Source organism: Pelodiscus sinensis, chromosome 4 (genome assembly GCF_049634645.1).
Source record: "Pelodiscus sinensis isolate JC-2024 chromosome 4, ASM4963464v1, whole genome shotgun sequence".
Lineage (NCBI taxonomy): Eukaryota > Metazoa > Chordata > Testudines > Trionychidae > Pelodiscus > Pelodiscus sinensis.
Window position 1 is genome coordinate 67,032,180 of NC_134714.1, and position 11,169 is coordinate 67,043,348.

Genomic DNA, 11,169 nt, shown 5'->3' on the forward strand with positions numbered 1-11,169 from the left:
AACCCTTTCTGATTCTATTCTAAACTCATTTAGAGAGGGTGATTGGAACTGACCACAGTATTCCAGGTCTGTGCATACAAAATATTTCCACTACATTAAATGAGCCCTCCCCAATCAGTGAAAATTCTTGCTGGGATTCTGGAAAAGTGTTTTTTGTTTTAAGTGTTTCCTAATCTCTCCCTAGAATTATCTCTTTCTAAAATCTTCCTTCTTGCAGGAGATTCAAGCAGGAATTGAGTGCTCCTGGCAGATCTCCAATAGAGCTTGAGAGTGTACAGAAAGTTCCATGCGCATGTTATATAAATATACAATAGAGAACAGACAGTAATCTTTCTTCTTTTCCTTCACAGGATTCTACAGCATGCCTTCGTCACTCTAGATACATGCTATTAATCTGCTTATGAGCTTCCCCTGACCTAAGCTTCTTTTTCCAAGGCTGATCTGACCATGGCGGTCCTTAAAATAAAATTAACAAAAACTAAGAGAGACAAATTGGCTCAGATCCTCTGGATCCTCAACTGGGTTTCTGTAGTGACTGGTGTCATTCTCTTCAGCCTAGGCCTCTTTCTGAAAATAGAGATCAAGAAACGCAATGAGGTGATGGCAAAAGGGGAGATTAACTCTGTCCCCAATATGCTCATCTCAGTAGGGGTCATAGCTTGCATCATCAACTTTCTTGGTGGGAAAATCTGCTATGACTGTTCAGACACCAACAAATTCTCACGATGGAGGCTAGTCATGCTCCCTTACATTGTGTGCACTTTCTGCTTCACTTTCTGCATCCTGGTGGGTGCTATCATGTGCTACACCATGAGGAACGAGCTGGAGGAATCTCTATATCTGGGATTGAGAGATGCTATTAAATTCTATAAGGATACAGACATCCCTGGACGGTGCTTCTTAAAGAAAACCATAGACCTATTACAAATTGGATTCCAGTGCTGTGGAAACAACGGCTTCAGAGACTGGTTTGAAATTCAGTGGATATCCGTTCGTTATCTTAATATGGCCTCCAAAGAGGTTTTGGAGTAAGTATTAATTGGTCATGATGTAAAGTTTTGGAGGGAATAAATCCCTTCACCCTCTCCCCCCAGTCAGGAAGAGTTTGCATTGAGTAAAAGGTAGAGGCACATTAGAGAGACAATATATGAGGATAAGAACTGAAGGCTGGGGGAAGAAGAACAAAGCTGGCTGTTGCTCCTGCACTTGAAAAGCAAACTCTAGTTGTGTTTGGATTCTCTTCTGAAAATGACATTTTGGGGGTGAGTTCAGGAAGATTTTCTTCCAAAAACCACATTGATCAATTCTGGTGATGTGTCCAGCTCAATGAAAGAAAGTACTACTGTGATTAGATCAACACAGAGCCATCACACAACATGTGCAGCGCTTGAGTAATGCATCTGATGGTATCAGCCATGTAGACAATGACAGTAACAGCACTTTGTTTAGGCCATATGGTCACCTTACGACCAAAGATGAAGATAGGTGTAATCTGGTAGCACTTAAGGGCACCATCTTGCTCACATTTAAGTCACAGAGAGTTTTTTATATAAATAAATAAATAAATAAATAAATAAAAGGAACAGAAGCAAGCTCTAAGTCCACTTGACTCTGTCTTTGAATAAGGTATGTAGAGTCAAATCTGGAATGACATTCTACCTACAAAATGTGTTAACTACACAGATTATATAAATTGCTTTTAAAAAAATGCATGTTATGTATATTACGCAATGCACTGAAATGTTCACACCTTTTGTAAGGTGACAAGTCAGCTATGCTGAAAACCAATCACAGCATTTTGCTAGTGAGTTTTTGATTGTTTGGTCAACCTAAACTGCATTTTAAAAAAATTGAAAGCTCTTCCTTCACATACACAACTTTACAAATCTATGTTTTGGGCTAAGTGTGTTTCCATTCTGGAGAGTTAATGAAATCACAATCAACATCTGCACCACATGAAAGGACGAGTCCAAATCTCAAGAGAAAAGTGATGTGTGTTGGTGCTAGTTTCCTATGAAAAACAAAGAATGAAGTAATTCACTTAAAATACTACAATCATATTTATTTAGATACCATAAAAATAACAATCAGAATGTTAAAAAAGCAGTGGATAAAGTAGTATGTAATAATTCTTAAAAAACGTTTTTAAAAATGTTCACTGAGGAGAGTTGGGCAGCTGTGTAACCCCTAAAGGCTGACCATATTAATCATAATTGCAACAGGAAATGAAGCTTGATAACATGTATAAAGACAGAAAAATCAGAACTGCAGCTAAACACAAGAAATTTTATCTTTTCCCTTCCCCATCTAATTTCCCTGAAGTTTAGAAAATCTGCGTTTCTGATCTTCCTGTCTTTTTACAAGTCATAAAGCTGATACTTTGCCTGCTTCCTGTTTTATTATGTATATTTAACTATTTTATGACACTTCAAAGAAATAAATTAGTAAGTTGTTTGTCACTGGATCAAGCAAGTGAATATTATTTGCAGTTTTTCTTTACCATGTAAGCAGCAGGAAAAACGAAGTGTGTTGAGAGATCTCAATGATTGATGGGGAAAGAACTCTGATGAAAAAAAATTAGAAGAGTTAGGTAAGGCTGTGCAAATTTTATTGAAACCTACCTGCTTTCAGCTTTCATATCAAGCTCTGATGTGGGCCAAGTTTGTCAAAAAGTTTTGAAAACCTCTCAAGAAAACCTCAGCCCAAGGTCTTAACGAGTCTGGATTGATTGACAGGTTGATGTAAAAACCATTCAAAAACTCACAATTTTGTTAATTTCAATATGAAGCTAGAAAAAACAACACACTTCAGTTGGATTGGAGTGAGCTTTTAGCTATGGCTGAACTCAAGATTCAGTGAGCACTAACTCAGGTGATGTGAAACCAAAGATTCAGTTTGCATAAAGCTTGGAAATTGAAATTACAGTTATTACTACTAAATATTTACATAGTGCTGCAAGTTTACTAATATCTTTAGAGAGCATAGATAAGATACTGTTCCTGCTCAGAGTAGTTTATCATGTAAATAAGATAAGGCTTACAGTAACTCCTTAGGAGAAGGATAGTAGAAGTATTGACAAAAGAGGTGTTTTAAAACACAGTTTTATTTTGAAAAGTGATATAACTGTTGTACTCAGCAGATTCACTCTACATGGGAACCCCAAACAATATCAGTTAACCTTTTGAGATAAAGGTAAAATGTATTGCTTTGTCACTCATGTCAGTCCTGCAGAAACAATGTTGTTCTGTGACATCTCAACAAGAAAATATTTGCATCTACTGCACCATGAATGCACGGTGTAGACAAAACAATGTTCCTGCCCTGTAGAGTTTCCAGTCTAAATTAAACCACACTAGGACAAGAAATGGTAAACACTATAAGCTATAGAATGAGAACAAAGGCTCTAGCATCAAGATCATGTGACTGATTGGTTAATTACAAGCACATCATTAGAGTGTAAAAGTAAATAGGGTTATCTATCCATTTTTGTTCTCCATAAAAATGCCAGCTGCAAGAATCCATGGAATTTGATTACACTGAATTAAGATAGTAAATTCTAATGAATGTCTCTCCCAATTGCCCATTCTTCTTACCCATAACATTTCCGGCATTGATACAGCAGTAGCAAATTCCAACATTACCTGTCAGAGTTTACTATTTGCAATCACTGAGGGAAATACTATAGCCATGGGGAGACACCCATCCATTTTTGAACCTTTTGTTACAGATATTAGAAAAAGAGTACCCTTCCCAACACAGCTACTTGGAGTGAGCAACAAAGAAATAAACAAAACAAAACAAACAAAAACAATGGCTGTGAATAAAAATGCGTAGGGCCCCAGAAAATGAGTGAGTTTTAACCATCACCATGTAGCTAATGTAGTCATGTAATTGAGATGCAGGGGCCATTATTCTATGGTTTTAGAGAAAGTGGGGGCCATTGGAGTAAGAATCATGATAAAAGGGAATTACAATGTAGGAATTATCTTCACTATTTGATCTCTTCACCGTCTCCTTCCCTTCCACTTCATTTTCTTTCCCAGTCTCACTTCCGTGTCTCTCTGGTTCACCTTTCTGTTCTTCTGCCAATTTGTTGCTCTATGACATTTACACTAATTATATGCCATACACTTTCAGGCACTTGACTAGTTAGGTTCCTTTATCTCAGTTTCATTCTGCTGCCATTAGCAGGAGTAGAATAGCCCAGAGAATCAGAGTAGCAAAATTAAAGTAGAGACTATACAAGATGGAGGAGTTCATCCTTACCTCAGTCCTGTAGTCAATCTGGCAGGTCATCTCCCTGAAATTTAGTGGTACCTCAGTGACAGATTAAATTTTGATAGGATGTTAAAAAAGCAACTTCAGTATTTCTAATAAGGCCACTAGCAATAAAGAGAGGGGACGTTCATGTATAGTACATACTCATGGAATACATGTCATACAGCCATGTCAGATGGCCACAATGTTCAACAGTCAGTAAGCAATTTTTCATGGTTACTGTGGCCCACGTTTGTTCATGTATTAGCTGATTTTGTAGATATTCTTACATTACAAAAAACAGCAGAGAAGCAGAGATGCTAGAAAAACACAGCATTATAATGCTGTGTCCAGAATTAGAATTTCACCAAGAAAACCAAATGATAGTTTTTGCTTTATTTAATATTCTCAGTGCTATCCCTGTTTTCCATATCACTGAATGCATCCCCCTGAAAATACAGGACACAGCTTTTCATATTCAACATAGAACTGATGCTACACTTCAGGAACCACTTTACCTGAAGGGTAATTTCTCCTTTCCAGAGTAAACAGAATCATAGTTGAGGAATCCTTTCTAATTTTCCCTACTCCACCTTTAAAAGGTCTGCAGCTATCCAGAGTTAGGACATAGCTTCTTACCAACAGTGGCAGAAATTGCCATTTTCTCTATTGCTGTGGCTACTAGCTCTATAATGCCTTTACTTTCCATCTTGTTTCAGCCGTCTGAAAAGTAATGTTGATGGGAAGTTCTTGGTGGATGGAGTGCCCTTCAGCTGCTGTAATCCAAATTCACCACGTCCTTGTATCCAATACCAGCTTACAAATAGCACCGCTCACTATAACTATGATTTTCTGACAGAGGAGCTCAATCTCTGGATGAAGGGGTGCAGGCAGGCCCTGCTGGATTACTACACTGATATTATGTGGTCCATTGGTCTCACAGTGCTTATCATCTGGTTGTTTGAGGTAAGGCTTGAGAAGATGGATTGAGAGAGATCCTATAGCAGAACTGGAAGGTGACCATTTCCAGGCTGCAATGTGAGAGAGGCCTATCTGTAATCATCCAGTGACTTGGTCAGCTAATGTCTCCAATACAACTTTTTAATCACTTTCTTGAGTAGAGGCAGCTTTCTCTGAGTCTACAAGGGGAGAAGCAAATCTCACTGAAAAGTAGAACTACAAGAAACTATATGTATCGCACTGTAAATTTAAGACATGTTCCTTTCCACAAAGAGTTTGCAATCTAAGACAAACAGGACAAAACACTGGATTGGATGAGGGAAGTGTTAGGATTATAGATGGGAAAGGAGAAAACAATGGCTTCAAAAAGTCAATTTTAAGAACTAAGAGAAAAAGATGGGGACTAAGACAAGCTGTTAATTTGATCTATGAATAAAGGGTTGGATTAATATCAGTTCTCAGTGCACCCTGCTGGGCATTACCCTACATCTGGAAAATACCATCATTGAACATATGTTCACCTGCAGCCTTCAACTCTGCAAGCATATAGACAAAGCATTTGCATCTACAAAAATACATTAATGCTATTGGTGGGCTGCAGAGAAAGCTGATTGGAAGTTTTGACCCACATTCAGAGGAGCCCAGTGGCAGAGATTAAAAAGCAGTTTCCATATCTTTAATATTAGTTTGATTTTTTGATTGTTACTTTAATGTACAGGCACTAAACATTTAGTTTTACACATAACAGTAACTATTTTCAGATAAGACAGTTCCTTGCATTTTCATTTAAATGCAATCACATAATAAGCATTTATATTCTGGGTAAGGAACTGCCTCTTTGTGAATTTCACTATGCATTTTAAAGGTAGTGGAAATCATCAGCACTGATCTTCCTGCCAAACCAGCATTCACAATTAGCCAGGCTATTAGCCAGGATGGGTAGGAATGGGCTCCCTAGCCTCTGTTTGTCTGGAAATGAGTGACAGGGGAGAGATCACATGAGGATTACCTGTTGTGTTCCCTCCCTCTAGGGCATCTGACAATGACCACTGTTGGCAGACAGGATACTGGACTAGATGGACTGTTGGTCTGAACCAGTATGGCCATTCTTATGGATTTGCTATTTATAGACATCATATCTATGCCAACGGGCTGTTAGACACTTTTGAAAAATTCAGACTCAGAAATCCTCTAGGAAAAATAGCCTCCAGGTTGTCATTGTTCTATGGGAGTGAAAAACATTTCCCCCCTAAGATTAGCGTTCAGCCTATACTGTAGGCTATCGTCTCTCAAATCCTACATTGAAATATAGGTACAGGACTAAATCCTGAAAACTAATTGAGTAAAATGGAGGCTCCATTGAAGTGCATGGCATAATTCCCATTAACTGTAAGGGATCACCGGTCTCAAATCCAGGCTTCTGGGTCTCCCAGTAGGGCCCAGGTTACAACTGCTTTCCAGCTGTTCATGAGTAATTAGGAAAGATCCAGTGAAGAAAACATTAATTGATAGAGGGCCTTGCCCCCAAAGTTCTTGGCTGGGGGAACATACAGCCCCTTAATTGGCCAATGTACTCTATATAAACCAGGAAGTAACAACAGGAAGTTGACCAAGCAACTAGAACAAAGGCTCTCATCCTGAAATCCACTTATCGTCTAATCATAGGATTGCCGCCCTTCTAATTGCTTGTAACCAGACACCTTAGGCCCCACTCCTGCCATGGAGGGCCCACAATGGTAAATAAGTTGAGAACCACTGAACCCTAATGGCTGCTACTATGGACCCCTCTGCTTAGCTGATTCCTAAATTCCTTCTTACTCTCATTCCTTACTTCCCTATCTGCTCCTAGTTCCTTTTTTCCTATCCCCAACTCTTGTCCATTCCCAATTCCTGCTGTCCTGACCTCCTCTAGGTTCCTCCTCCTCTGCCTTCTGCTAGATATGACTCAGCTCCAATCACTAGGTCTAATTGCTCATTATCCACTCAATGCATTTACTTCATTTGGGTCAAGATTTCACCCCTCATACCTAATGGTTCCAGTAAGTAATGGTAGCTCTGCTGTCTGAAGTACTCAAAAGTAGTTGTATTTCTATCCTTTGCTATAATGAGAATTCTAACTGAAGAAGAGAGTTCTCATAAAACTGTCTATGGTACCATTCTCTCTAAAACTTTCAGGAGACTTGTTAGATCTGTTGCTGATCTTGACAGTTATACTCAATGCTAATAATCATACCAATGTCTAAAGGACACAGCCAGTTGTCACCAGTGGAATTCCAGTTGTAATATGCATACTATAGTTAACTATTGTAGTTAATGATTATCCTTTTCTTACAGATTTCTGTACTTATTGGGGTCCGTTACCTGCAAACAGCAATGAAGAATGTTCTCCTGTTGGGTGATCCAGAGTGTGAGTCAGATGGCTGGTTACTGGAGAACAGCTTTGTAGAAACTGCCAAATACAATTTTAGCATCATTAAGAACCTTGGTAAAGCCAATCAGATTTCTACTGTCTCAGAGATGAATGATCCCAATATGGATGTTCAAACAGCAAACTATGGTCCAGACAATGTTCCATCAAAATCCATCCCCACAGCCAGCTAGACAGGACAGATTCTTTATTAAAAACCTAAAATTGGTTTGGTACCTTAACTGAAATCCTGAAGTTACAAGATTTTTCATCAAACTGAGAACACTAACTGGGTAATTTGACAAATCACAGTATTGTGGCAAGTCAAAAAGCTGAGACTCTTTGGGTTGGATATAATTTTTGTAGGCTAGAGTTCCTGTCTCCCTGACTTCTTTACTCACTCCTGTGAAAGCCCTGCTTTTTAATACTGCATAAAATGATATGACATGGATTAAAGGGCTTTCCCCTCCCCCACACACTTTCTCACTGCATTCCCACCCCACATATTCATCGTATGGTCTGAAAAACCTGAAAATCAGAGTGGAAATTGTATAGCCAAGAGGAGTCAAAAAGGATAACCTACAAAGGAGCTACTTATTTCAGTCCTACATTTGAATTTTCAATTTTTTAAAGAAGTGAAACTATTGTCAAGTGAAGGTGCTACTACTGTAATATCTAAGTGAACCTACTAAATTTTCACACCATGGACAAATTCCATGTATTTCTGAACTTCAAAAGGAATTTAATTAGCTAACTGCAAACTACAATCAAGTTGAAATGGTGGCATGAGGAAAACGCAAGTTAATTTTGTACAATATGTATATACGTGGGTTTTTAAAATCTGTTTTCAGATAGGACTGCTCTCTCACACTTTAGAGGATTTCAACTGTCCTTAATCTTTCAAAGTCAATGGAAGATGCTAAAAGAAATCCCATTCAATGAAATTTTATACAGGAAATAAATTGGAGGCTTAATACTAGGACATTAAATGGTAAAATTAGAGTTTTACCAACAATAAAACATACTAACTGAAAGCAAATAGCACTTACCAAACAGATATCATTGAATCATAGGGCTGGAAGAGACCTCAGGAGGTCATTGAGTCCCACCACCTACCCAATGCAGGACCAACTCCAACTAAATCATTCCAGGGCTTGGTCAAGCCGTGACTGGAGATTCTATGACCTCTCTGCGTAACCCATTCCAGTGCTTCACCATCCTCCTAGTAAAATAGTTTTTTTCTAATATCCAACCTAACGTCCCCTACTGTAACTTGAGATCATTGCTCCTCATTCTGCCATCTGTCACTACTGAGAACAGCCTCTCTCCATCCTCTTTGAAATCTTCCTTCAAGTAGATGAAGGCTATCATTAAATCCCCCCTCACACTTCTCTTCTGCAGACTCAATAAGTCCAAATCCCTCAGTCTCTCCTCATAGGTCATGTGCTCCAGTCCCCTAATCATTTTCATTGCCCTCCTTTGGACCCTCTCCAATGTATTCACATCCTTTCTGTAATGGGGGACTTTTAGAGAAGTATACAGTTAAGAAATACTTTAGACAAAATATAATTTTAATAACATATTTTAGAAAAATATATAATTCCTTCTTCCTCCCCCCCAAAATCCCTTCCTGTGTTCAAATAACTGCTACAGATTCTGGAGGTGAAATACGAGAGATTATTTGGGGCCAGTGAAGACAGAATGGCAATCCCTTTCCCGTTGAGTCACTTTTCCAAGTGACCAGCTTGTCCTCTGAATGTTGGTGTGAGATGTAATCTATGTTTCTGCTCGTAGTACATTTACAAGATGCCCCGTGGTTGTCATTCATCTTCAATAGCATGGCAATATATTGTACACGTGATGTATTAAGCTGATTAATATATAGCTAAAGATATTGAATAAGCCAAACAAGACATTTTTACTTCTTTCTTTTTGTTAACTTGTTTGCTGGGATGTGTTTTTCAGCACCTTAGACATTTTATGTAACTAACCAAATACAATAACGAAACCATTTTCTGTATTTCCCTGCTGTCAAACAGAGCCATGCATCCAATTGCTATATTGTACAATAATTATAGTTAAACTATTCCCTTGGTTGTTCAAGCTTATTCACGGTCTCCTATAACATTAGGCTAATCAAGGATGTACTGCAAATAAGGTGTATATTGTGTTAATAGGTCTGTGCCAGCAAGATATTTAGGTACATGTCTATAGACTTCAAATCTGGCTACTCAAATGCTTAAAATGATAGGTATAGGTTTACCGATTGGTTGCATTGCTGGCCTTAGAACCATCTTCCTTCATCAGTGAGAAACTATACACAGCCATGATTAATGCTTGACTCTAGAGATCTGAATCCCTAGAATTAATCTTCATAGCAATTTATATCAGTGCATCCTATCTGAAAACATGATATTCATACTACAATGTTGATAATTTATGCAAAAAACTATTTTATTTTCAGTCATCCCTTACTTAATTAAAAATATTGAAATGAGCATTTGCAGTTAAAAACAAAATATTTGGAGCAAAGATGACAATCAAATTGTCTGCCAGTTTTTTTATTTACTGTAACAATTACTTACTTGGAATCTACATTTGAGAAATTCTAGAAATCAGCTAAATTGGACAGAAAATATAATTCAGTTTTGGTAGGTTACTACATAATGTTTCCCAGAACTGGCAAACATTACATTTGGTTGTCTGTGTGCCAATTCTCAATACAAGTGCTGAATATTCCTTTTGTTATTGTATTGCATTGCTTAATGAAATATGTAGCGGAATCAAATCATATAATTTGCATGTAGACAGCCAGTTATAGCTCAATGATCTTAACTGAACAAAAGCTTTATTTCAATACAAACTCTGGGATATTTGTTTAAATTAATTTGATTAAAAGTTTTTAAACAGTTTATACTCAAACTAGCTTTTGATTCCCAGAATTTTTCAATGTAAAACCCAACAAGCTAAAAGTACCATGGAAAATATTATTTTTCTTCAGGTGGGTATGGAATCAGCTCAAATACTTTATAAAAGGCATAACTGTATATTGACCATTAAAATGTGTTGTGAAATGTGCCATTTGAGTCAATGAAAAATAGCACTTTTTCCTCATTAAAACAGTTTTAGCAATGGAGATTAGTGTAGCCTTTCTAGGCAGTGGCTTACTCAACTGCTGCTAAGTAGGACAAATAGTGCATATCCTCTTGGGGATAGAGAAATGAAATAAGATTCAGTTTAGTAAAAAAAAACCAAAAAAAACCCTTGAAAATATACTTTAAATCCGGGGGAAATAATCTAATACACAAGTCTGGGATAGTTACTTTTCTGGTTGTATACTTCACTGAGCACAATGGGGAGCTAGGCCTTTGGATGCTATTATAATATAAATATTTACCACTAATTTTGAATGGGAAGGATGAACATAGAGAGCAGAAGTGCTAAAAGAAATGTAGGAGTGATAATGTAGTGGATAGCAAATTAGAAAGGTGGAAAAATGCAATTTGAGTTGAATATGTAGGTGCAACATTTAGAGTCATGGTATT

At 37.6% G+C, this 11,169-nt stretch overlaps 1 protein-coding gene across 1 annotated transcript; it reads left to right on the plus strand.

The window, feature by feature from the left end:
* Nucleotides 1-233: 233 nt before the first annotated feature.
* LOC102452444 (photoreceptor outer segment membrane glycoprotein 2) lies at nt 234-7,819 on the plus strand. The gene is made up of 3 exons (XM_025190898.2): nt 234-1,028; nt 4,977-5,223; nt 7,552-7,819. Exons 1-3 carry the CDS (start codon nt 448-450, stop codon nt 7,816-7,818), a joined length of 1,095 nt encoding a protein of 364 aa, XP_025046683.1. The 5' UTR covers nt 234-447; the 3' UTR covers nt 7,819.
* The last annotated feature ends 3,350 nt before the right edge of the window (nt 7,820-11,169 follow it).

What these genes read in the sequence shown, in the direction of transcription:
- LOC102452444 (XM_025190898.2), top strand. Translation starts at nt 448, where the DNA reads ATGGCGGTCCTTAAAATAAAATTAACAAAAACTAAGAGAGACAAATTG. An exon ending in GCCTCCAAAGAGGTTTTGGA is followed by an intron (nt 1,029 to 4,976) that starts GTAAGTATTAAT and finishes ATCTTGTTTCAG; the next exon opens with CCGTCTGAAAAGTAATGTTG. An exon ending in TTATCATCTGGTTGTTTGAG is followed by an intron (nt 5,224 to 7,551) that starts GTAAGGCTTGAG and finishes CTTTTCTTACAG; the next exon opens with ATTTCTGTACTTATTGGGGT.